Source organism: Nomascus leucogenys, chromosome 20, assembly GCF_006542625.1.
Source record: "Nomascus leucogenys isolate Asia chromosome 20, Asia_NLE_v1, whole genome shotgun sequence".
NCBI classification, from domain to species: domain Eukaryota; kingdom Metazoa; phylum Chordata; class Mammalia; order Primates; family Hylobatidae; genus Nomascus; species Nomascus leucogenys.
The window spans coordinates 60,392,278-60,419,384 of record NC_044400.1 but is presented as its reverse complement, the minus strand read 5'-3'; the positions used below and the strand labels follow the sequence as shown (position 1 = coordinate 60,419,384).

Genomic DNA, 27,107 nt, shown 5'->3' with positions numbered 1-27,107 from the left:
AGTGATTCAGGTTTACATTTCGGAAAATGTGTTGTTGTCCACCTGCCTCCCTGTGCTGACTTTTACTTATCGTCCATTCCAGGGAAGCATCCACATGATTCAAGGATGAAGGAGACTGGTTTGTGCAGTAAATAAAACTATAGGTACAACATGGTTTCCAGGGAAAGGGGAGATGGTGGAAATGGCAAATACAAGTTTCTGAAGAGTAAAAAGTCAATAGGGAATGGCTGACTGGGGTCTCATAAAAGGAGTATTTTACCAAGACAAGTGGGATAAATACAGCTAATTAAAGTAGAATACCAGAGCTTCCAAACACAGTGTACAACTGGAAAAAAAAATCACAGGAAATTCAGATTTTCAGGCTAAGTAAAAACGGGATGGGGGAAGGGAAGAGAAGGAGGTGGTGGAGTACATTTTGGGTTAGAACAATTGTTGGTTTTTATATTTATTTTTAGTACTGGTGATTAAATTGGACAAATCTTTGTATGTTCTTAGATTCAATTTTAGGACTGGTGATTAAATTGCACAAATCTTTATTAAGTTCTCATATTAACTTTTAGGGCTGATAATGAAATTGAACAAATTGAATGGATCTTTATAGGATATCTACAGATTAAAAGAAAAGAAACAATTCACTACATTCACAAAAGTTAAAAAAAAATACAGACACAGTGACAATTTCAGAATTCAGATTTGCTAAACTTCATAGGTCCACAGATGAGACCCTGAATATTTATTGCATTTTTCTGATTCTACCCCACCCTGCCATGTAGTTTCTAAATTTAGAACACTTGTAGATTTTTTCAGCAATGATCTACTTTAAATAAGGTAGAATAAAAGGACTTTGAAAAGGTAGAAGACTCTTGCAAATTATGTGGGAGCTTCATTTCTTAAAAAAAAAAAAAAAAAAGGAAAATAGTTTTCATGAAGTTCTGTTTACCTGGAAGACTCCACAAACCAGAAACTTCCAGAGTTCTTAATTTTTTTTCCAGCTCAGCCACCCGATTCCCTAGGATTCTGAAAAAAGGGGAGAAAATGACAATCGATTACTGAGCATCCTGTCAGCCCCCAGCCCTGGGAATCCCACTGGTGCCCTAGTAGAAAAGTGTTGAGATTTATGATACATGCTAAAAACGGAGCATTTGTATGTATGTGTGTGTAAATAATATGTGCTCTATTGAAAGTGCATATACAAACAGAAAGTACAGTGAATGATTAAAAACAATACTAAAATGCCACAAAAGTGAGTCCTCTCCCAAAAGGTAGTTTTCCTGGGAAGCTAAATGATGACTCCACCGCTGCCCAAATCATTTGATGGAATTTCTATTTGAGAAATGCTCATTGCAAAGATGACAATAAATTTTGAATACCCTTAATAATATCACACCTTGATTCTTGGAGGGTGGATCTGATTTTTGGAAACAACCAGGTCTAAAAAATAAGATGGATAGTCATGCTTGGTAATGTTGTTTTGAGTCAATACATAATACCATCAGCCTTCTTAGACCCATGTCTTACTGATGTCCACATTCTTGATATTTAGCACAATGCCTGATACATGGGAAGTATTTGATAAATATATCTGATTAAATAAATGCCTTTCTTTTTTCATGACTCATAATTAGCTATAGGAAGAATGAAAAGAGATATTTCAAAAGAGTTTTCAGTAACTGCAGAATCATTAGAATAATTACATTGTTTTCCAAGGTGACCATTCTGAGTCACTAAGATATGTAAGTTCTAGAATGTGTGTATTTGAAAAGACCATACTGTTTACTTGGAAGCCAAACTTTCACTACATGCATGGATAGACATGTGGGCATACATACTCTCACATCACTCTATAAAAAATTAAATATAGTTGGGAAATGATTTAATAGTCCTCTAAAACTTGAATCACTTTCCATTGGGCTGGAAATTGAAAAACCAGTCTTTATTTTATTTGGGGGATTTTCTTGGCACTGCTGTGCTAAAATAATGTGGAAATCACCTTAACAGCAAAGTTTCAATTCCTTTCAGCAAGATAAATCAGAACACTAGAATTATTCTCCTATCTCTCTTTATATTCCAGAGATAGCTACACACACCCACATACACACAGAGGCATGAATATGTATATATCTGCACATATATATGGCTGTGGATTTATCCTTGTTTTACCTGAATTGACTTGTACCATCTTAATTAATATTCCCTTTGAGTTCACAGAAAACTCTGGAATTATTCTATGTGGTTTTCTTCCATCTAGGTACTTAGAGCTTTTCTTTTCTTCTTTTCCCTAAGTCTTAAAATTATGCATAGTCTTTATCAATTACTTTCCATTTTCATTCCATTTGTTGGGTCTCTTTTGCTTTCATGTCCCTGACCCTTCAATAGACACTATCCTTTGTAATCTTGCTTTCCATATTTTGCTCAGACCTTCTGATCCAAGCTCTCTTTTCACCAGCTGATGAGTTTGAGATGCAATCACAACAGTGTTCAAGTTGATGCCTGTTTCTTAACGAGATCAGATCATCTGTAGGCGGCTGCTTCTTGGAAACAAAAGATAAGGCTTAACTCTTCTGTGGAGGTGGAGGGATGCCGTCTGAGCAGCATTCGAAGGTGTGCTGAAAAGATATTGGGTTATATTTTTTCTGATGTTTCAGGATAACACAGCCATTTCTCTCAGAAATGGAACGAAGTGAGTTTCCTGGTGTCCCCAGCAATCTACTTTCAGGGCCCCTGCCTAAGTTTGTCAGTGCTTTCTTCTCTGACTTGACACTTATCAGCATCTGATGCAGGGCTGGGGTAGTTAAATGGACTCAGTAGAAGTTATGACAGTAGAAATAATAACAATAGTACCACCACCAACAATAGCAGCTGCATTACTGTTAACACAGTCAACTAATCTTTCCTGAGTCCTTAATACACATCAGAGGCCACGCTGAACACTCACCTCATTTGTGTTATCTCATCTAACCTGGCAAAAACCCTGTGGTATACATGGTATTGTTATCCTCCTTTTACACGTGGACACTAAGGAACAGAGAGGTTAAGCAACTTGCCCAAGCATGCACAGTTTATCTCAAAGTTCTGTCTTTCCCCAGCCACCAGCAATCTCATCCACCATACTCCCCTCTTCCCATAATGAAGCTGAGGAACAGAAGTTAGTTAACTTGACCAAAACCATAGGCAAGACTCAGCTGGTGGTGAGGCTGTATCGGAATGTAAGCCTGGACTTGCTTCTGAAGCACATGCTCTTAACAAATACCCCATAATGGCACTTTAAAACCAACCTTGTCACATTCTTTCTCATGTCTGCATGAAGTGCTCCTTAAAAACTGTTCATGTTGAAACATGGATGTGCCCGCAGTTGCCTTGCAAAATACAAGCCACAATGCTTCAAATGGCAAAGAGGATCTCTGTTAGCTTCACACTGAAAGAATGTGGCAGGGAGCCCACTGAACCTGGTGTGACGCAGCCCAGGGACAGAAGAGGGGCTATTTATGTCTTAGTAGCCAGCAGCATGGATAGGTGGAGAGAGGAGCCGGAGCTGAGTCCGTTAAATTCAGTTTGACCAATTCAACAAACAGTTCCTGAGATCCAGCTCTGTAAAGCACTATGCTACAGGCTGCAGGGGATAATGAGGAGAAGGAGACCCTGTCCCTGCATTTGAGAGACTAAACGTCTGGTGGGAGACAGACCGATGCATACACACAAAAACATACATGGACGGTGCAGTGGAAGGCTCTAATAACAGCTGGTATTTATTAATCACTTGCTCTCTACTAGGTATGCACAGACGCTCCCTTGGTGTCCTGCAACAACTGATGCAGCAGCTCTTGTTAGCCTTATTTTGCAGGTGAGAAAACTGAGACTCAGAAAGGTCACTTAACTCACCCAGGCTTACACAGCTGGCGAGCCGAGGGGCCAGGCAAAAACATAGGCTTGAAAATACAGGCTGAGCGCGGTGGCTCACGCCTGTAATCCCAGCACTTTGGGAAGCGGAGACAGGCGGATCACGAGGTCAGGAGATCGAGACCATCCTGGCTAACGTGGTGAAACCCCGTCTCTACTAAAAATACAAAAAATTAGCCAGGCGTGGTGGTGGGTGCCTGTACTCCCAGCTACTCGGGAGGCTGAGGCAGAAGAATGGTGTGAACCCAGGAGGCGGAGCTTGTAGTGAGCTGAGATCGCGCCACTGCACTCCAGCCTGGGTGACAGAGTGAGACTCCATCTCAAAAAAAAAAAAAAGAAAAGAAAAAGAAAATAGACACATGCTTATTAAAACTGTAGAGCAGAAATGAAGAGCTAAGTGGAAGACGAATCTAGAAAGACCAGTAGGAACCCAGACCATGAATGACCTACCTGCCATATTGAGAACATTCAGACTTTTCTATATTGGCAATGGGGAGAGAGTGAAGAGGTTTTTTGTTGTTGTTTTGTTTTGTTTTGTTTTGTTTTTTAAGAGATGGAGTCTTACTCTGTTGCCCAGGCTGGAGTGCAGTGGCATGATCTCAGCTCACTGCAACCTCTGCCTCCTGGGTTCAAGCAATTCTCCTGCCTCAGCCTCCAGAGTAGCTGGGACTACAGGTGTACGCTGCCACGCCCGGCTAATTTTTTTTTTTGTATTTTAGTAGAGACAGGGTTTCACCATGTTGCCCAGGCTGGTTTCTAACTCCTGAGCTCAGGCAATCTGCCCACCTCGGCATCCCAAAGTGCTAGGATTACAGGTGTGAGCCACCGTGCCCAGCCCAGTGAAGGGTTTTAAGCAAGGAAGCAGGATGAGGAAGTTTAGGCAAAGCATTCTTCATGCCTAGTTGAGAATGGAATGGAAGGAGTGTGAGTGGAAGCAGAAAGATCGGTTAGAAGGGCATCGTCCAGGTGGGGCTGATATGTTCCAAACCAAGCCAGTTGGGATGCAGGGGTGCTACAGGAATGGGGCAATAACGAGGAGGTAGATGAGCTTGAGATGCCTATGGGAGATCTGTGCAGACATACTGGATGCAGGAAGAAAGGCAAAGATCTGAGAGTGCAGGCTAGGGGAGCGGAGCCAGCAGCTCACTACCAGAGGGTGTGAAGTCAGAAGGAACAGTGGAGGAGGCAGAGGAGAGCCAGGACAATGTGCCACCTTGGAAGCCAAGTTGAGAGGGGTGCAGATGAGAAGGGGTGGTCAATATTGTCTTATTCTAGAAAGTGGCCACACAGGATGAGAGTTGAGAAGAGGCAATTTAGAAGATGTGCCTGGCCCTTGAAGGAAGGATGTTTCAGGACAGTAGAGGGGATGAAATTCAGAGTCCAAGGGACTGGGCTGAGACAGAAGCAGACTCTGGGAGAAGTGAATATAGCCGACTCTTCAAGTAGCTTAGCAGGGAAGAGAAGGAGATAAACAGCAGTAGCTCGAGGCAAACTCAAACTTGAGAGAGGTTTGGGGTTTTTTTGTTTTTGTTTTTGTTTTTGTTTTGCAGGATGAGGGAGATTTTAAAGTTTTAGAGTTTTTAGTTAGTCATGGGTTGTTTTGGGGGAGATTTCAGCATGTATCTACCTAGTAGTCTAGGAAAATCTCTCAGGATGCCCAGTCTCCAGATGGCTTCCCTGCAGTGGTTTTAGATAGTAATGACATCATCGAAGGTGGGATGAGGAGTCTGTGAAGACAGAACTCACACAGGAACTGCACTACTGTGCTTGCTCTCTGGACAACACAGACAGCAGGAATACTTGAGTGAAGGTCTTTAAGGAAAGCCTGGCTCTAAAGGGGAAGCAGGTAACTGTGTCTCTACATGCCTGAAGACACCCCTGCTTCCTTCTACCCCAGGTGGCCTCCTTTCACGTCTCTGCTCTGATCCATACACCCCCTTGCTGCTGCTCCCCAAGATGCTGAACTTCCAAGCTCATTTACCATTGGCCAGGGAAAAAGAAGAGGAAACAGTTTCAGGCATAGCAGGAAAGATAGCAAAAGGCCAATATGTCCTCCCCACCATGGTAAGGCATGGGCCTGGGGGGAAGGTCTGGATAACGAAATGTGGTGCACAGTGAAACAGCCCTTGAACAACCACCTCATCCACGAATGCTTTGCCACCCGGTTTGAAAGATAAATGAACCTCACATCCGTTCTTTCTCGATCACCAGGCAACTGCCAACTTGCTGGCAAGAAGTAGCTCAAGCAAATTGCCTATTAATTGAACGTTGCTCAAGATGTGAAGTCCTAGGTTTCTTCATCAATTCTTTGAGGTGGCTCCTCTTGGAGCCTCTCAAGGGTGGTAACTGTCAGGCAGTGGAAAACCAGCAGGGGAGCATACGCTGCCAGGAAGGAACACCTTTACTGCTATGTATAATGCTCCAGCAAAATAAAGCTATTTCTTTTCTTTTTTAAAATTAATTAATTATTATTTTTTTCTAAGATTGCAATTGGGGCATGCACACAGAGACCAGGGTAGTTTCCAGTGTACTCCAAAAGCTATTTTATTATTTCAGTTACCCAAGGCTAAATCAAGGGGGAGAACACACACAGACCAAAGTCACATTCTATTCTCAGCCCTCATTCCATTTGTAGTATAATTAGTTTCTTTACATGCTCCCAAATAAAACATTTATTAAAAGTATGAAACAGAGGACCCTCTAAGTATTAAAGATGGCACATTAGGCAACTTACGTACTGATATGAAGCAATCTCCAAGATCCATTATTACAGGGGAAAAAAATCAAGATGCAGAATAATGAAAAAAGAAATCTTTTTAAAAAATGAATACCAGTTACCATTTGTAAAAAAAAAAAAAAAGACAGTATATCTATGTAAATATATGAGTATGTGTATATACGTAAACGTATTGTGCATTTGCTTATACTGCCTATGCATCCTTTGGAAGGATACATGAGAAATGAGGAATGGACGTTTCTTCCAGGAAGGGGATTAAGGTAGCTGGGAGTAGTTTGGAAATACACTCTTGTTTAACCTTAAATTAATATTAAATTAAAACCACAGAGGCCAGGCATGGTGGCTCATGCCTGTAATCTCAGCACTCTGGGAGGCCGAGGCGGGCGGACGACTTCAGGTCAAGAGTTTGAGACCAGCCTGTGGATGACTTCAGGTCAAGAGTTTGAGACCAGCCTGGGCAACATGGTGAAACCCTATCTCTACTAAAAAAATACAAAAAATTAGTCAGGTGTGGTGGCGTGCACCTGTGGTCCCAGCTACGAGGGAGGCTGAGGCACAAGAATCACTTGAACCCAAGAGGTGGAGGTTGTAGTGAGCCAAGACTGTGCCACTGCACTCCAGCCTGGGAGACACAGCAAGACCCTGTCAAAACAAACAAACAAAAAACCTAGAGGATGGCTCAAAAATTATTAAAAAATAAACATGAAAAAGTGCATGGAAACAAAAATAAACATGGTCAAATGAAAATGTCGGTCTTTCTCAATGGAGGCAGAGACTGCTGTGAACCTGGGGAATGGGTGTGTTTGCAGTGAGTATGGTTAGGAACACATTAGGGAATCAATCTGTCAGAGGAGGCTGGAATCCTCTGCAGAGGCATGTCAGGCCAACAGCCTGTGGATGCTGCCTTTGGCAGGCAATGGGGACTCAGCCTGCTTTGCAGGGAAGGCTAGTGGCATGCTCAGAACTGTAGCTGGCAGGTGGGTTAGGTGGGGGGAGGTAGGGCTGGCATCTGAGGATGGAGCTGTGGGAGGGTCTCCTCAAGGAAGAAGTGATGGTCAAAGGGCATAACCATTTTTGAAACATACTAGGATGGATGTTGACTGATGGAATTTGAGGAGCTGAAAGGATATCCAGAGAAACCATCAACCAGAAGTTAGAAATGTGGGTCTTGGTCTTGCTCTTGATGGGGTGGTGGGGACAAGAGATCTGAGAAGAGTCTGCAGAGAATGAGAGGCAAAGACAGAGACAGCAAATGAGGTCCCCCAGGTGGGAGAAAAAGCACAGAAGACAGAGGAAAAAGATGGAGTGGGTCCGGGGTGGGGGTCAGGGGAGAGGTGGGAAAAGGAAATGAGACAGTGGAGAAGGCTGGAGTTTTCCCCTTGAAATCCATCTTACTTGGATTTCAAGATGAAAATCTCGATATGAAGAAATTAAAGAAGAAAGAGACTCAAAGGTGGAGTTTGAGGATACTGGTGACCTGCAAAGAAAGAATGCCATGGGAAATATAGGAAGAGGTCTTGGGAGGCATTAAAGCCAAGGTTATCTTTCTTTCCTGTGCATGGACTCACCCGGGACTTATTAAATCCAGAATCCTAACTTTCCCTCTCACAAATCCCCGATTCTGCATTTATAAACAAGTGCCTCCACCCCCCAGCCACTGCACCCAAGCAATTCCAACATAAGTGACCTCCCAGAATACATTCAGACACGGCGACTGTTGAGGAAGGAGAGGAGGCCTTCTTCACAAACATTCCAGGCTGGTGGTATTTCTGGGAAGGCAGCAGGGTTGAGGAAAGGCTTTGGGGGTTCAGGGCAAAGAGGGAAAAGCCAGAGGAAGGGAGGAGGTTGAAGAGGGTGAGAGAGGAGGTCCCAGGGGAGCAGAGGCCCAGAAGAGGCCCAGAAGAGGAAAGATGGCGGCTGGTGTACTTCCTGGAGACAGGAGTGAGCAGAACATGGGCAGACACTGGTTTCAGGGCAGCCGTAAGTTGAGGGGCTCATGGTGAGAAGCCCCGTTTTCTCAGTGAATGAGGAACTGACGTCACCTGCTGAGAATGCACCAGGGTTTAGAAGACCTGAGAAGGCTTGAAAGATGAGGTGTTCTGTAGAGAGGGAAGGACAAAGCCAACTCACAGAGGACATTTCATGCTGCAGGGGATGCCCATTCCTTCTTCCTCCCCTGAGAAGCATCTGCATTTCAGCATCTGGCTTTTCATTCCTTGGCTAAGATTTCATTTTTCAAGAACATTTAAACCTTCTCCTGTCAATAAATTACCCTTGTCATCCCTTCGAGATTGCCTGCTTCCCTTTGCTGGTCTCCGCGTTCTTCCACATACATCTTCATCTCTGGTGAAATCTTCCCTTCACTCCAGCTTCTCTTTTTCTATTTTGTTTTTATAATACTTTCAATCATTTTCCACTTGCCTTTCTCCCATGCCCCTGTGTTCGTCAGGCCCCAGATTCTCTGGTCCCTCCCTTTGTCACTTGAAGCCTAGCTTTCCAGGCCCCGCTCAGTTCTCTCACACTTGCATTTTGGTTCCAGGTGTATGTCTGTCTTGCAAGCAGGACCAGCTACATAATTTGCAGGGTCCAGTGCAAAATAAAAATGTGGGACCCTCTTGTTAAAACAATGACTAAGAATTCCAAGATGGTGACAGTGGAAGAACAGACCTAATGTGGGGTCCTTCTGAGCACAGGTTGCATGCCCACAAAGCCAACCCCATGTGTAGTATTTGCTACTTTAATTTATTGTTTATTCGCCATTCTCTGAACACTCTTGATATTGCCTCTGTCATCTCTAATAGCAACTTTAACCTGCTTGGTTTTACATAACATAGTCAATATGCTATAAAAACCAAATAAGACATTCCATTTTAATTACCCTTTCTTTTCACCATCTTTTTTGCTGATCTGGAAGAGTGACATGAGATTCTTTTCTAGGCCCAGCAGCCTGTGGAAATTGATGCTTGGGTGGTTTCTGCCATGAAAAGACCCTCAAAGTCATGCTGGGAGTTTCAAATGGCACTGAGGCAGTTTCTCCCCTAAAAGCAGAGCTGGAGGAGAGGTGGGTCAAGTCACCCAGGCAATTATTTTATGGAACTCATCCATTAAATACGTACTACTCAGTGTGTAGCTCAGAGTAAGCATTCAATATGGCTGGTACTCTTTCCTTGCTTGGCTCCAGCTGATAGCCAAGATGCTGATATAAAAAGGTTCCTGCTTGATTTGAGGGGTCTCACCTTCCCTGCAGGTCTGTGGTTCCAGCTGGTTGACATTCACTTCTGGTAGCCTCGCGCCCACCCCCCAACCCAAGAGTTTGGCCACCTACTTGTTGGTTTGCCTCTGGTGCTGAATGACCATGTTTTTCTCGTGGATTGTTTCCAATAGGGCTGTTGCCAGAGATTTCAGGTCAGAAATGGACTGCGGAGTAGCTGGGAGGCTGCATCCATGATCCTCAGATAGCAGATCCTGAACTAGACAGGATACAAAATGTATAACTCAGTCGTCATTCTTCTGAAACGCTGGATGCAAACCAATGTCAATCCTTCCTGGATAATGATATGTCCCCAGCTTCAAAATGCTACTATGTTGTATTGAGAGTCCACCTCAAGTGTCAGCACAACAAAGTAAAATCTAGTGTGAGGACTAAACAGAAAGGAGGAAGTTCCCAGGACGTTTCTCAGCAATTTTTAAGAAGATAATAATATTTGCATTTGTCTAGAATTTTAAACACTTTCATAATAACTAACGCATAAAGTCTTAAAATTGAGGGAAAAGAAACTCTACAAAATATTGATTTTTTTCCATTTCATGGACAAAGCAAGGCACAGATGGGTTAACAACATTGGCTGAAGGTCACACAGCCACGCAAATGACAATGACTCCTAGCTCCAAGGGCCTTGCTTTATGTCAGTTTCCCACTGTGTGATACCCCTGGCAGGTGGTAAGATAATTTAGGAGATTATTTAAAGTGCAAAATATGTTTTGTATTTTAGTAGCTATGCATTTGTTTGAAGGTATTATGGAAAAGGTTATATATGGCATAACAAAACCAGTGATTTCACAGGTGCTACTACTTAGGATAAGGTCAAGTAAAATAAGTCACTTTAAAATCGACTTAAAGAAAAACATTAAGCAAACAATAGCAAGGTGGCACAAAGATATGGCAAAAAGGTATATAGCAGACTGCAAATGTCTAAATATTGGGAAAGAATACATTATGCAAAAGCTAGCTGTTCTTGGATGTTTGTTACTCCACAAACTGCCAAATCCCATTCATGGCCAAGTTCAAAATGAAAGCCAAACAACATCCTTCCATGTAATTGAAGGACTGAGACCCATATGAGAGAGACCCACCCCTTGTGCATATCCTGCCCTGGATGAGTCTTTAACAAGTCTCCAGTCATCTATGGATGGCTCTGATAGAAAATGAGTTTTTGTTTAGTTTCCAAAGTGTATACTTTCAAAAAATTCCTAATTTGTTTGCATGCCACTTACAAATTTATAAAGGAATATTACACTGTGGTATACTAGCTTAGCACATAGTAGGACTATCACCTCCTTTATCCCAAATTTCATACTTCTGCAAATAGAACGTAAGATTTCCTTAGCTTCTTTGGCAATAAAACACTATTAATGAATAATATGACAATACTATCTATTAAAACATCTGTGACTTTTTCACATGTGATGCTGTTACAACTATGTTTCCCCATTTATGCTTGGCTGGGCTTGAAATGGCTTAAATTGCTCTCAGAAGCCACCAGCCCCACCCACAGCATGGCCCCATTCTACATCTGCAACTTCTGCTGCTTCTCCCACCGTTTTTTTCTACCCTAGGGTCACTCAGGTGCTCCTGCGTATGTGTCCTTTCTGACTCCGAATGGCTGTTCTTCAAGTCTGCTTTGGGTTTTTTAAAAGCCCTCTTCAAACGGAGATAAACTAAGAGTTAAACAAAAGGACAATAACCACTGATATTCCTACCAGACATTAAAAAAAAAAGGAAACAGTATAAATCTCACAATTTTATTTTATTTTCAAAAATGAAAAAAAAAACCCTGCTTTTTTCACTTAACAATATTATTCATCATTAATATCCCTTAAAACATAAAATTGGATGGCTGCTTTGTAGTCCGTGTATAGATACAGAATTATTTGGCCAGGTGTGGTGGCTCATGCCTATAATCCTAGCACTCTGGGAAGCCAGGACGGGCAGATCACCTGAGGTCAGGAGTTCGAGATCAGCCTGGCCAACATAGTGGAATCCCATCTCTACTAACAACACAAAAATTAGCTGGGCATGGTAGCACACGCCTGTAGTCCCAGCTACTCAGGAAGCTGAGGCAGGAGAATCGGTTGAACCCGGGAGGCAGGGGTTGCAGTGAGTGAACCACGATCACGCCACTGCACTCCAGCCTGGGCAACAGAGTGAGACTGTCTCAAAAAAAAAGACATAGAATTATTTAACTACTGCTGGACATTTATTGTGTTTTCAATATTTTTTATTATAAGTAATGTATGAAGAACTGTCTTGTAGCAAAATGTTTGCATATGTCTGTAATTGTTTTTTGTTGGTTCAAAGGGGGCCAGTTTAAGGCTTTTCACGGCAGGTTGTCATACAGTCATAGATTTCATTTACCAATACCAACAGATTGTTGATAGAATGCTTTTCATCATAGGTTTTCTAGAAAGGCTGTGCCAGATTTATGGTTCTGCCACAGTGTTTGAGTGTGGCTGGCATTCCCCACATCAATGATAACACTGGATATCAACATTCAAAGATGGTTTACTATATATGGTATCCAGAGCTAAACGTAGATGGGCTACTTCACATTTTTATACAGTATTGTAGTTTTCTTTTGAAAAACAATTCTAGGGTGTTCTTTTCTGGTTGAGTGGAAAAAAGAAGTTGCTTGGAAAAGAGCCTTCCTTGGTTGTTATGTAGGCTGGAGACTCAGCACTTTTTTTTAAGCCACTGTAGTGCTGATTAAGACTGCCATATGATAGTTGCTGGTCTGCACTATCAACAACCAAAAAGTGGGCCAGCTGAGCATGTTCAACTCGAGACTTATGTTTAGCACTGAATTCTGAATATTAAGTGTCAGAAGCCAGCATGCTGCTATTTATTCCCCTGGACTGTTCCTGGAAGATCATTATTTTTCATTGGAATTGACAAGAAGGAGGAACAAAATTGCAATCAATAAAAGCTTCTTCAAAAAAGGCACATGTTATGTGAGAAAATGACTTCAGCAGCTCGGAGACTTTTCTGATCGTAGAGGCCGGGAAAAGGAGAAATTCAAGGAGGTCAAAACGCACCCTTAGAGTTGCTGAATTGGTGATTAGGAAACGGAGAACACTCTGGAAAGGAGAATACAGTCTAGGGGAATATGCCCAAATGGGGGTCTAGTGATTAGAAAAACCTCAAATGCAGTGGTTCCCAAAGTGGGGTCCCTGAACCAGCGTCAGCATCACCTGGGAACTTTTTAGAAATATATAATTTTCAGGTTGCACTCCAGACCTATTGAATCAGAAACTCTGGGGTGGAACCAGTAATCTGTGTTTTAACAGGCCCTCCCGGCAACTCTGATGCATGTGGAAGTCAGGGAGCCACTGTTCTATGGATCGCCTCAGTTCTCAGACCACAAAAGCAGCAGCCTGGATGGGATGTGGCCTTGCATCTCTGGTATTTTACGCTCATGAGCGGTCTCTCCTGGAGCATGATATCCTACCTTGCTTTGCAGACAGGACTCCTGTCAGAGCACTGCTGCTGGATTTACCCTGGCCCTTCGAGTTTTTCCGTCTCTCCAGAGCATTCTAAAACAGGATTGGGAGAGAATAAAAACCCGTCAGAAAAGCCAACAATGGAAAAGTACCTAGCAGATGCCTCCTCTCATCGGCCCACAAGAACCCCTTGCAAACTCCAAGTGCTAGCCTAATATTTAGAATTCCAAGTCTACGCCCAAGAGTTATAATTTTTATGGCCTGGTAAGAAGTTTTTTTTTTTTTTTAATAAAGGTGGTGCATGGCAGAATGATACCAATTACAGTCCCCCGTATACAAAAAGCACTAAATACATGTTAAATTAAATCAAATCTGAAGCAAGAATGCAGCCTAACACGTGAAGTCACTAGTAATGAAAATTCCTTCTGAATAGACATGAGATAGTGACTAGGTTTATTTTCATGCACCATTGGTGATTTCTGGAAGGAAAGAGAGCCATGATCAATTAGTGATGTCTGCAGTGGATACAGATTAAGGAAGTACATATGTGCCACCTACATGTCATTCCTAGAACAGACTTACATTAAAATTGATATGTAGCATCTAGCCAGTGCTTGGCACATAGAACTGAATAAATGTTGTTAAATGAATGCATCCACACATTTTAAAAAATTATGTATTAATTATACAACTTTAAAAGCTATATCCTTCTTTGGCTGAATGCGTATAGATAGACTGATATAATGTGTGGCTCCCACAAAATGGAAAGGAAGAACAGCACGGAGACTTGTGAGAACAAATGCTAATGTCAAAAGCCAGGAAAATAAGGTTCTTCCAAGCATCTAGACGGCTGTAAAACTTCACCCTCAGGAAGAGAAATCAATCTATTTTCCAAGCAGAGAAACCCAGGAGATTTTTCTAATTATAACACTTACAACTAACATCTGCAGAAATAGATATTATCAAACTAATGGTGCTGGAATTAGACTAAATAACAGTGGGGAGAATTTAAACATTCTGTCCTTGCAGTGTGACGTGAACATTATGGTTTAGACTGTGCCTTCCCAATCTTTGTTTCTTCATCACTCGGAAACCATTTTCTTATGGGTGATTATGACAGAAATAGCATCTGATGAGTGAACATGTTATAGAGAAAACGGGTAAGAAACCTAATTGCAAATGGACCAAGGCTATGCAATACGCAATTCCAGATTCTAGTGGAGAGGCTATACCAGGCGCTAACACATCCTGGGTGGGCATGCCTTGCTCAGATAACAGCCACAGAAGGAGCTCTTGCGAAAAGCTGCTTTCGTTTTGTTTGTTGTTTGGGATTTTAATTTGTACTGGTTACCCCAGTTAAAGCTCTTATTAGACTCTATCTGGGAGGGCAGGCAAGTACTAAAATATCTTTGGCACATAAAAGGGAATTAAAATAGAATGACATTTAGATGCACAATAGTGAATCACCATCACTGTCATCATGATTTTGCTACCTTGTATTTGGCAATGTTTGATTTCAAGAGGTTGACCTCTTCATGGAGTTGCTTTAATCTCTCTTGAAGGTACCTGGAAAAGAATACATAAAACTAGGAAGTGTTTAAGGGCTAAATAAAAAACACACACTGAAGTATAAGGGGAGAAAACAAAAACCACTTGCCAGAAGAGCTATCTTTTACACATAACAACTTGCCTGCTCACCAGAGAGGAGAAACACGTGCATCTTTGTGACCTTTCCTTAAATGAATGCAATCAAGGTCAAACATGCCCAAATCACAGACACCCCACTTTAAAACAGCCCTCGCAGAGATTCCCTAAGGGATATCAACACAGTTTTCACATAATTCTCATTAAGATGATTCCACCGGGAAGAGAGGCAGGAAGAGGCGACACCAGACATAACATTAAGTTAGACACACACACACTGAAATTTGCCTCAGGGAAAAGAGACAGCTAAGGGAATTTCTCAATTTATTTTCTTATTCTTTTCTTTCTCCTTGATGGCAATAACAAGCAACTCTCATGGGTTCCTCGCCCCTCTTGACCTACCAAGGAAGGTGCAGGGAAAGAGAAGGGAGATGTGTGCAGCTGTGTAGGTGTGGGCTGCTTTCCTTTTTCATTTTTACAACTAATACATGGCATTGATGTCATCATTTTGGGGGAGTGAGTTTCTTTTCACTTGTAAGGCAATTTTCTCCAAAATAAATAGGGCTGCAAATAACTCCCAGCCTGCAGGCCTGTACAGAGCCAGCCTTCCTCCCACGCACAGGCCTGGGCCTGGCCACTTGCCTGTTCTCCATACACAGGGCATCCACGTCAATGATGCGGTTCTCGTGCCCGCTCAGGATATGGTTCAGCTCCTGGTTGAGCCTCTCCACTTTGTCCTGGTAGGAAGACCGTTCTTCTTTAACATCCTGAAGCTCGTCCACAGAAGCCTGCAGGTCGTGCTCCAGAGATTCAATCTAAAACCACAGGGAGAGCCCTTACTCAAGATGTTCCTCAGGCACTGGCTTTATGGCCAGAGATGGAGGCTCCCACTTGGTTCACTGATTTTTAGAGAGTTTATTAACACCACCCACATGCCCTAAAGCCATAAGTGCCACACACTGAAATACAATAACAGCTAAAAGCGAGGGATGACTTCCTGCCAGACATTTATTATATTTAAGATAGGAGAGGTGCAGCAGCTTGGAAAACCAGAAGTGAACCCTCGCCTACTTCAGGATGCCCTGCAGCTGCCAGTGTCTTACAAATCCATACTTTTTCAAATCCACTCTAGACCCAGAAATCTTGTTCTGTTCTTCAGTTAGTAAGAGGAAGAAAACAAACTTTAGGCTCTCTTAGTTGTTACCTAACTAGGGCTCTGCATTTGTTGAGATTTTGCCTAAGAGCCATTGCTCAGCATTTTAGCAGAAACTTGCAAAGTAAGGCCAGTTAGTCACGTGTTGTTCTCTCCCTGTCTATCCTGGGTAGGAGGAAAGTTTCTTGTTGTGTTCAGAACAATGGTACCCAATAGCAGGGAGCAGAACTGCTTGCTGGAGGCCAGAAACCCAAGAGTCAGCTTGGGACTCTAGTGCAGTGCTGAGGAAGTAAAAGCATTCAACGTGCATCCCAGGCACCCCCACACTCTGAGAAATGAGGGGCACGGTCCACTCTTGTTTGTGTTGTGTCCAGCTGTGCAAATGTATCCCCCACTCTGAATAGATGTTAGTGAGAACCTGTTCCTTAGCTCGCTCTAGCTGCTGCACCAAGTCTTCACGCTCATGGGCTGCAAAGTGTCGCACGCCAATTTCTTCGTCTCCAAGCCTTTGTTTGGCAATCGTCATCCTCAAGAGCTGCATTTTCCATTGGTAGAAAAAGAAAAAGGGACAGAGAATAAACAGATCCAAATAAAAACCAAAGGACACTAAGAAACTTTTGGAAGATAAGATACTTTCAAGAAATACTGGAGAAAGCACAAAACAATTACTTGCCAGTATCATCCATTTTTTAAAAAATTAAAAATATAGATTGTAGTTAGTATATACATGCACACACTGTTTAAGGCCTGAGCACTCTAAGCTGGATGTCTGGTGGAGCACTGCCACTGGGAGGAAACACACTCTGGTTCTCATTAAAATTTAGCAAAGATTCACAAATCATAACCCAATGCTGGAAGATCTGCTGAGATGGGCACACTCCCACACTCGTAACAATGAGGTGACATTATCAAGAGCCTTAAAAGTGTCCCTACCCAATGATCCAGCAACTCTACTTTTGAAAATCTGGGCTGAGAATAATCCCAGACTGCTAACTTTAGGAAAAAATGAAAAATAGATTGCACTGTTACTTAAAGAGTTAAAAACAACAACTAGAAACAATGTCTAACAATAGTGGAATGTTTAGCAAACTACAGTGCAACCAACCAAGTGGGTAATTTGCAGCTGTCTGAAATGAGGCTTATGTGAACTAGGTAACACCAGATAACGTGTCTATGATGCCATGTTAAGTGGGGGAGAAAAGAATACTAATGTTTCTATGCAGTATGACTAAAATTATACTAAGAACTCTCTCCCCCCCCCCCCCCACACACACACACATGCACACAGAGAAAGAGAAAGAAAAAGAGAGAGAGAGAGAAAATGACCAAATGCACCCAAATATTAAAAATGTGTGTATTTCGGTGATGGTGAGACTGCTGCTATCTGCTTTTTACTTTCTAACTTTTTTTTTTTTTTTTTTGAGATGGAGTCTCGCTCTATTGCCCAGGCTGGAGTGCAGTGGTGCGATCTTGGCTCACTGCAAGCTCCGCCTCCTGGGTTCACGCCATCCTCCTGCCTCAGCCATCCTCCTGCCTCAGCCTCCCGAGTAGCTGGGACTACAGGCGCCCACCACCATGCCCGGTTAATTTTTTGTATTTTTAGTAAAGACGGGGTTTCACCATGTTAGCCAGGATGGTCTCGATCTCCTGACCTTGTGATCCACTCACCTCGGCCTCTCAAAGTGCTGGGATTACAGGCATAAGCCACTGCGCCCAGCCTTCACTTTCTAACTTTTAAAATATTCATTCACTGCATGAATTTTATAATATGCCTTTATTTATGTTTTAATATCCTCAGGAATAAAATTGCAGTCTTCCAAAACAGAATTTTCCAAAAGATCCCTGCAGAACCCATAGCTTTCCTGGACTCCAGAGCCAAGACCCACCTGCAGCTCCAAACCTTCTAGGTGGGGCTGTAATAGAAACTGTGTGAGAGGCCCAAGAAGACACCAATGGTCTCAGAGCATCCCCTACCTGCCCATCACAACTCCAAGGATTGCCACTGAAGAGTGACTTTCAAAAGTTATGGCAGCACTTTCCAATGTTTCTTTTATGGAGGTTTTAAGTCTGATTCCACACCTCCCCGTAGAGCAGATGTGGATGGGTTTCATATATGAATGGGATCCTGGGGACAGTTTTTCACTGTCACACAGATCCGACCCAGCCAGGAGTGCCCGTGGGGGACAATCTCTTCCTTGTTCCTGCATGAATCTTAAGGGATTCGTTGCCAGTCGAGAAAATGGCTTAATTTTCAGAGTCTCTGAAGGATTTATGGGCAGGTGAGAGATAGGAAGTTAATTTAAGCCAAGGGAGAATATTAACTAAATTGAAATAATAAATAACAGCAAGGAACTTTGAAAGAAATGATGACTAAAGAAAAGTAAAGTGCATTTTCAAATGACACTTACTTTGGGTCCTTATTTGAAAACTACTCAGTTGAACTCAACAAATATTTACTGTGTCCCTACCAAGAGCAAAAGCACCACTGGGACTGGGTGGACAGTGTCCCAGGCAGGTGGAACAGACTGTGCAAAGGCAGGCAGAAGATGCAGGACGCTTAGATGTGCAGATGGCTGCACTTGCTGGAATCTGGTTATAAGTGATCCTCATTATCCATGGATTCTGTATTTGTGAATCTGCCTACTTGCTGAAATTTATTTTTAACCCCAAAATCAATATTTGCAGTGCTTTCATGGTCATTGTCAGACATGCAGAGAGTGGCAAAAAATTACAGTCACCCGACACACACATTCCCACAGAGGTCAAACAAGGCCACATTCTGCCTTCTTGTTTCAGCCCTTGGATTGTAAACAAATGTCCTTTTCATGATCTAGTGAGTGCTACCACATTTGTCACATTTTTATGCTTTTCACTGGTGACTTTGCTGTTTTAAGTGGCCCCCACACATAGTGCCGAAGTGCTGGATGTGTTTGCACTTAGTGTTATCAGTGCAAGAAGGCTGTGAAGTGCCTTATGGAGACAATATGTGTGTTAGAGAAACTTGCTCCAGGCATGAGTGACAGTGCTGTTGAACTCAATTCAATGTTCATGAATTAACTGTATATGTCAAATAAGGTGACGTTAAACAGAGACACACATAAAACAAGGTTATGATTGATCAGTTGACAAAAATGTTGTGACCAGAGGCTTACAGGAACCTAACCTTGCATTTCTCCTAGGAGCAACGGTTCAGTATTCACTAATCCAGTAGTTGGCAGTGACTTCACAGAACAAATTTGTAGCAAAACTGGTAATTCCGCTGAAAGCTGATACGCAAAAATTCTATCACATCACACAACTCTTGGCTTGGGACATCAAAACTCCAAAAGTGGATACACAGGAAGGCAAACGACAAGCCAAATAAAACAATGTTTATCAGATCTGAGGGTCTAGGAACAAGAAAACTCCTGCCTTTCAGTATGAGGCCAAGAGGAGGCCCAGGTCGTGTCTTCAAAAGCAGGGTATTTTTCTTGGTCTATGAAAAGCCATACTGACAGCCTGAACTTTAAGTTATAAAACACTGTGGTTTTCCATTCCCAATATGCTTCACTGAGCACTTAATTTAGAATTGCACAATTATGTTTGCTTAATGCCAATTAATTATTAAACACGTTTATTGAGGTCTGACAGCCATATAAAAGAGTCATCTTTTATATATTGGATGCCTGTTAAGCTTCAATAAATATGTTAACAATCATTTGGTGTTTAATGTGCATACAATATCGGCTGTTAAATCTCAGGGCTGGACTGGTTGAAACACTTATTTTTAAAAGTGAGGCCCAAGTTGGTAATAGCTGGATCATTCGTTGTGTCTGAAGCTTAAGTGCAGTCAGCTGAGGGGGTCTAAGGAAGTCACCGCAGAGGAGATGGCACAACCCCAGGGAGAAGGCTCCTGCCTTCCGAGCTGACAGCTGGTGTGCACTGGAGTTGGCCCACCTAGGGCCTGCATCCTGGCCCCATCGTCTGTGAGCTGTGCAACCTCAGGACCTTGTCTGAACTTCTTGGAGTCTCAGTATCCTTCTCTGTAAAAACACAGCAGTAAAAGTGTAGCCTTGGACAAGTGCTGTAGGCATGAAGTGAGAGAGTGGGGTTGAGTTAAATGAACACTGAACTCAGGGGAGTTCAAATAGTCATATATATGAGTTTGGGGATTAAAAAGAGGAGGAAAGAGAGGATGAGAGAGAAATAAACCAAAACAGTGGGTGATTCTCCCAATTCCTATGCTCAGTATCCCTGCTGGAGAGTGAGGGGAGAGAGTGACTGATAATATATTTATGCAAAGTCACACTGTTCTATTTTTACTTAATACCGCTATTCTGAAGCATACATACACCATGAAAGTTTTGGACAATTTCATAGGACCATCGGGGGAATTTTGGCTACATACAAGTTTCTGCCTCTTACATGCTGACTTCAGAACCTAACCCTAAGTAAGAAAAGATGGGACTTCTCTTCGATACTTAGCACAGGCCCTGGAGCAAATAATGTGTTTAATAAGTAAATAATAAATGTTAGGGGCTCTTATGATTATTGTAATTATCATCATCCTCCTCCTCCATGTATGTTTCCCCACACAGAAGCCCACGAGGGAAGTCCGACCTTTCTTCTAAGCTAGAGAAAGCAGAGCTCCCAAGCCAACCTTATCTGCGTAGTGCAGGCAAATGATGTTGATTTTCCACCTTGGAAAATGGCTATGAAGCAACCGCTCAGGGCACTTAATTTCCTCAAACAGGGCCATCAAAACTGCACAGCCAGCCTCCCTGTGCCAACCCACAAAGTGGATCAGTGCCTTGCACAGCACCCGCGCCGCCACCAATAGACACATTCAGTTGCTGATTTAGATAGAAATAAATGTTTATGAATGAATTATGGGTGTGAGTCGTCAGCTTGCGGATGAGGCGCAGCTGCAGCTGGGAAGTGGCTGAGGGACAAGGCCGCAAAACAAAGTGGTAAAATGGCTTCTGGGTGCCCTGCCCCCAACTCTGCCAAGGGCCTGCCCAGTCTCTCCTCCATGAAGCCTGCCCAGGCCTCCCAAGTTGGAATGACTTGCTCCTTCCTTGATCTCTTCTTAGCCTTCATCTCTCACAGTCCTAAACATTCTCTACCTCATCCTATTTTCATTTACCTGAATCTGTTTTACCCAACAGTGAGAGGCAGCCAGGTGCAGGAGCAGCTATTTTCCGGGTGTCATCTCCATTCAGATCCAGCTTCTGCTAATCCTAGCTATGTGCCCTTGGCAAGCTTCTAACCCTGGTGGGCTACATGTGATTTGTTTAAAAAAAAAAGGATAAAATCTATCTTGTAGACAGGACAGCCATGTACAGCTGCCCAGGCTGTACACTGCACAATTCCATCTGTGGAGATCACATTACCACAATAGGAAGATACAATGCAATGATCACTGTCCATGTAACTTCATGAGCTTTCAAAGTGCAATCCCCAGTTACAGTTGGTATAGTTACAATTCTTACACAGTAGCTGTCAATTTGCCAGAGCTATCGAGAGGGTCAGATGAAAGAATCATTAATAGGAAGTGGATGCTAGCCCTTTCTTGCCCCCAGTCCTCGTGTACTGCTGCAGATAGCACACCTGGGGAGAGGTCAGCACCAAAAGGCATTTATTAAACATTCATCTGGAGTGGTGCTGTGCTGGGCAACTCAAAAACAAGACTCTGCCTATTATTTCTTTACTTTTCCTGTTAGTTGCCTCCACATCCTCTCCAAATGCCCCCTGACCTTTTGGAAATACCTTCAAAAAAACTGGACATGAGAGATTAAAAAGGCTCCAAGTGGGCCACCTATTGTGTACACCAGAGTCCAAATTCCTAGATTTATATGACATTCCAGTTTTAGTTTAAAACAAAATAATTTGTCACGTAAAACAAAGCAAATCAAAACAGTACTTTTCATCCTCCTACCCTGGAGATCATCACGCACACACTTATTAGTGTGTATATGGATGTCTCCCAGTTAACAAGCTCCCAATGTAGTCCAGGCGAGCAGTGTGCTAGCAGCTTTCCTTAGACCACTGACGGATAACCCCAATTGGCTCTTCACAGCACTGAGATCTGCACAGAGCCTCTACTAGGGCTGAAGAGGCACAATATGACCTGCTCCCACCTGCCTTCTGACCCCATTTCTAACCATGCCCCTATGTCTGTGCTCCAGCCATGCTGGCTTCCCTCCCTTGTCCTAAACATGCCACTCTCATGTCTGCCCCTGGGCCTTTGCACTTCCTCTGCCTTTGGAAGAGCCTGCTTACAGGTCTGTTCAGAACCCGCTTCTTTTGTCTCATTCAGGTCAGATCAAATCTCCCCTCTGAGAAGTCTTCTCTGCACATTATCGCTAGAGGCATTCATCCCCAAGCCACTCTCAATCCACACTGCCCTGCCTCCCTGTCTTCATCATACTTACCAGAAATAATCACGTTCATCTGCTTGTGTCTACCCCACTGTCAGCTCCATCATGGCATGAACCTTGCTTGTCATATGCACTGAAACATCTTGTCCTCCACAACCGTGTCTGGCTAACCATAGCCCATCCTCATATGCTTCTTAGATCTATTAAATAGGAAGCCCTCATTCCGTGCTCCCCACAACTCTCAGAGGCAGACATTGTCATCTCCCCTTTACAGTGGAGACAACCCCCCGAGAGGATGGCACATGGCTCTGAGGCCAGTGTTAACTGGCCAAAAGCTTCAGGTTGAGGGCACTGCGGCCCACTGGGAACCATGTACAAATCAATGGGCCAGGCCAGGCGTGGTGGCTGATGCCTGTAATCCCAGCACTTTGGGGGGGCTGAGACAGGTGGATTACTTGAGGTCAGGAGTTCTAGGACAGCCTGGCCAACATGGTGAAACTCCGTCTCAACTAAAAATACAAAAACTAACTGGGCATGGTGGTGCGCACCTGTAGTCCCAGCTACTCAGGAGGCTGAGGCAGTTGAATTGCTTGAACCCGGGAGGCGGAGGTTGCAGTGAGCCGAGATCACGCACTGCATTCCAGCCTGGGTGACAGAGCGAGACTCCATCTCAAAATAAAATAAAATAAAATAAAATAAAAATAAAGTGGGCCACAGTGCCCTGGGACTGAAGCTTTTGGCCAGGTAACACTTAGCACTAACGTGTCATGCCATGCACTATCCTAGGTGCTGATCCCCATTCACCCATTTAAGTCCACCAAGCACCCTTGGCAGGTATTATTGCTATCCTTATTTGTACATGAGAAGCTGAGACATAGAGAGGTGGAGGAACTCGCCTATGTCACAAATCTTATAAATGGCAGTCAGGAATTGAGCCCTGGCAGTTCAGGGCTCTGAAGTCTGTGCTGCGCTGCCTCTCTTCACAACTGTGGCAACAATCCCTGCACAGCAGCTCCCCTGGAGAATGTGCTCTATGTCAAGTGCTTTATAGAACTTTCTTTATTTAATCCTCACAAAAGGCAAACTGCATGCCTTCCTGCACCAAGCCCCTGACACCCTAAGCTCGCTCCCCTCACAGGGTCTTTGGACTTCACATCCCATGTCCCTATATCTGACCCTTCCCACCACACTTCCTTCAGGGCTCTGTGTCACGCACATGCGCGGAGGGCCTTCCCTGATCACCTGATACAAACAGCATCCCTGCCCCACCTGGGCTGTACTCTCTAGCTCCTTATCCTGCTTTAGTTTTTTACTTAGCACGTATCACCTCCTGACATATTACACCGCAGTTCATCAAATATAAGACTCCATCAACTTTAAGAGCCACCGCTGTGCACCTCTAAAAAGAATAAAAAGTTCCAGTCATAACTACACAATACTGACTGTATCAGAGATGTCCAAATGTGAAAAACTGTGCATCTTGGAATCTGTGAAATATGATTTATTTGCTTACTGTCCATCTGCCCCCACTAGAACGAAACCCCCATGGGAGCAGGGACTCATTGATATTGTTTGCTGTTAGCCCTAGACCAGTCTGTCCTCAACAAATACATGTTGAAATGAATTGCACCCAACCAGCCTCCATGAGGCAAGTACTACTGCTATCCCCATGGTACAGATGAGAACAACTAAGGCACGAAGAAGTCAAGCAATTGTCCCAAGTTCACACAGCTAAGACGCCCCGGAATCACTGTCAGATAGTTCAGCATATGTTGCTCCCAGAGCCAAAATCTTTAGTGTCCTATGAAGCAGTTTTAAAGAAGCTCTGATTTATTTTTATTTTAGTGTGTAATTTGGATATGGTGTATGATAAAATAAGTCTTGGGCAGAGGTATCTTTCAGAATCGGTTCTCCACTAGGAAGTGTAATTATGTTCACAGTCTATGGGATGAATATCTGAAAACCATGCTGTTTTGGTCACGTGGTCTACCCAGACTATGAGCTCATGTAAGCCATGCTGAAGACCAAGTGTATCCAATTCACTTACGAATAAAACATTAGAGACTGCTGCACTAGACTGGCCGCTTGCTGGACTCACTGAGCATTGCCTATAGTTCATAATCAAGATCCCAGGTACAGCAAGACATGATAGGGCGGGGAGGTGGGGTGCAGTGAAGGGCCCTTCTCACTCATTGTAATTCCTCATAATTAATTTCTATAGTGCCCCAAGGTGAGAGCTTTTCATTAGAGTGCCATCTTCACTTCAGTTTCTTGCAGGCTAGGACATCTCTCTGCTCCCTTTGAAGCATAAAGCGAAACAGCTTCGGAAGAGCTCTCTGATCCCTCATCCTGGACCATGACAAACATCCACAGCTGAGCACTCCTTTTTAACGAAGTGTACTTTAATTAGTCACTTGCACACTCATTGGTCTGTCTTTTTTGGCTTGTAGCTGTATCTTAATTGGTCTGCTCACCAAATTCATCCAAAAGTCCCATGTCAATAGAGGTATGTTCACAGAAGGTCTCTATCATTTTACGGCAGCAATGCCAGATAAAACAGAGGTACCTAAAGACCTTCAGCTGGTGTAACATAAAGCTCATTATTAAGGGCAAAACCCTGTGTTTATGCAATATCACAACAGCTAAATTTAAATTTGCCAGCAGGGGCCCAAGAAGTGTAAATGTGTGACATTGGTAGGAGCATTTGCCTACCGCAAATTTCTTTGCTTTTGAATACATCGCACTGTATTACTGGTCCTCTGCACGAAAGTGCCATAATCTTTAAAGTAAACAGACAAGAAGACCAACTGCCATCTGTCCCAATGGGAACATGAATTGCCGCTTCTGGCATATCCTATTAGGTGCTTATTCCACAAGGAGTACACAAAATGCAAGAAAGTTCCCAGGAGCTTGGCACCAAAGCAATAATGCTTGATGCTGGCAAAGTCGAGGCTGGTGATTAGGAGTGCTGACTTTTGGGGATCCATCTGCCACATGCCAGGTGTCTCACCAGGATCATTGACTCTACTTGCGGGGACATATCTAGTTCACAGGAAATAGCTGATCAATAGAGAGGAAGATCTTAAGATTTCTGGTGGAATTCTTGCACAAGTGGATTCCAAGTCAATATGGGCGCATGTTATGCTAAAGATAACAGCAACACTTACCTTAAGTGCTTGCTAGGTGTTATGCACCATGCAACACCCTTTACAAATGATATTGCATGCAAGTCCATCCCTAAATCATTAAATCTCATTGTCCTCTTCTCCTTTCTTCTCAGACTAAGCACTGTCTGATGAAATTACTTATATATTTTATTTTCTTATTATCTACTCCCCAACTAGAATATCAGCGCCATGGGAGCTAGTACCCTGTCTTTCTTATTCTTTGATGTGTCCTCAGCTGCTAGAATGTTAATTAGCATGTAGGAAGTCCCCAATTATGTGGGGAATAAATGATGTGGTGAATAAATGATTAAACAATTTGATGAGAGGTATTATTATTGCCACTTTACAGATGCGGAAACTGAGGCCTGGAGAGAAAACTGACTTGCCGAAGGCCACGGACAATAACTGGCAGAACGAGAACATAAACCTGGGCCTGACAATCTTAAAAGGTGGACCTCTTGGGCTGCACTACACTGCTCCACTTCACAGAGACAGGCTGGAGCTATCTTTTCCTAGAGTCCAAATATTTCCAAGTTCAGTGACTTCTTTGGTAACCTGACATTTGTCATGGTACCAGTATTTATCACACAGACTTGGCAAAATGTTACAAGTCAGGCTTCTTTCAGAGAGCTGGTTCAGGAGCACACTTCAAGGTACAGTAGTCCCCCTAATCCTTGGTATCAGTTACCTGCGGTCAACTGTGGTCTGGAAATATTAAATGGAAAATCCCAGAAATAAAAAATTTATAAGATTTATATCGTATGCCGTTCTGAGTAGCATGATGAAATCTCGTGTCCCAGTCCATCCCACCTGGCCCCACTGGAGAGATGCAAATCCTTCCTTTGTCCATGCTGTCTACGCTACCCACCCCTTAATCACTGAGTAGCCATCTCAGGTATCAGGTCAACTGTCACAGTATTGCAGTGCTTGTGTTTAAGGAACCCTTATTTTACTCAATAATGCCCCAGCCGGGCACGGTGCTCACGCCTGTAATCCCAGCACTTTGGGAGGCCGAGGCGGGTGGATCACGAGGTCAAGAGATCGAGACCATCCTGGCTAACACGGTGAATCTCCGTCTCTACTAAAAGTACAAAAATTAGCTGGGTGTGGTGGCACGTGCCTGTAGTCCTAGCTACTCAGGATGCTGAGGCAGGAGAATCGCTTGAACCCGGGAGGCGGAGGTTGCAGTGAGCTGAGATTGCACCACTGCACTCCAGCCTGGTGACAGAGTGAGACTCCATCTCAAAAAATAAATAAATAAATAAAATAAAAAATAATGACCCCAAACACAGATTGCACCACTGCACTCCAGCCTAGCAACAGCGAGACTCCATCTCAAAAAAAAAATAAATAAATACAATAAAAAATAATGACCCCAAACACAAGAGCAGTGATGCTGCCAACTTGGACATGCCAAAGAGAAGCCACATACT

The 27,107-nt window shown here is 43.2% G+C and overlaps 1 protein-coding gene across 3 annotated transcripts in view; it reads right to left on the bottom strand.

Moving 5' to 3' along the window:
• The window catches only part of CCDC149 (coiled-coil domain containing 149), a 107,245-nt gene that overhangs the window by 15,938 nt on the left and 64,200 nt on the right, over positions 1 to 27,107 (bottom strand). For all 3 annotated transcript variants that reach the window (XM_030800966.1, XM_030800967.1, XM_030800968.1), the window contains exons 5-10: positions 16,567 to 16,683; positions 15,638 to 15,810; positions 14,845 to 14,917; positions 13,360 to 13,444; positions 9,960 to 10,104; positions 941 to 1,017 (exon numbers count right to left, since the gene is read on the bottom strand). In XM_030800966.1, the coding sequence (XP_030656826.1) occupies positions 941 to 1,017; positions 9,960 to 10,104; positions 13,360 to 13,444; positions 14,845 to 14,917; positions 15,638 to 15,810; positions 16,567 to 16,683 (670 nt within the window). The remainder of the gene's footprint in view (positions 1 to 940; positions 1,018 to 9,959; positions 10,105 to 13,359; positions 13,445 to 14,844; positions 14,918 to 15,637; positions 15,811 to 16,566; positions 16,684 to 27,107) is intronic.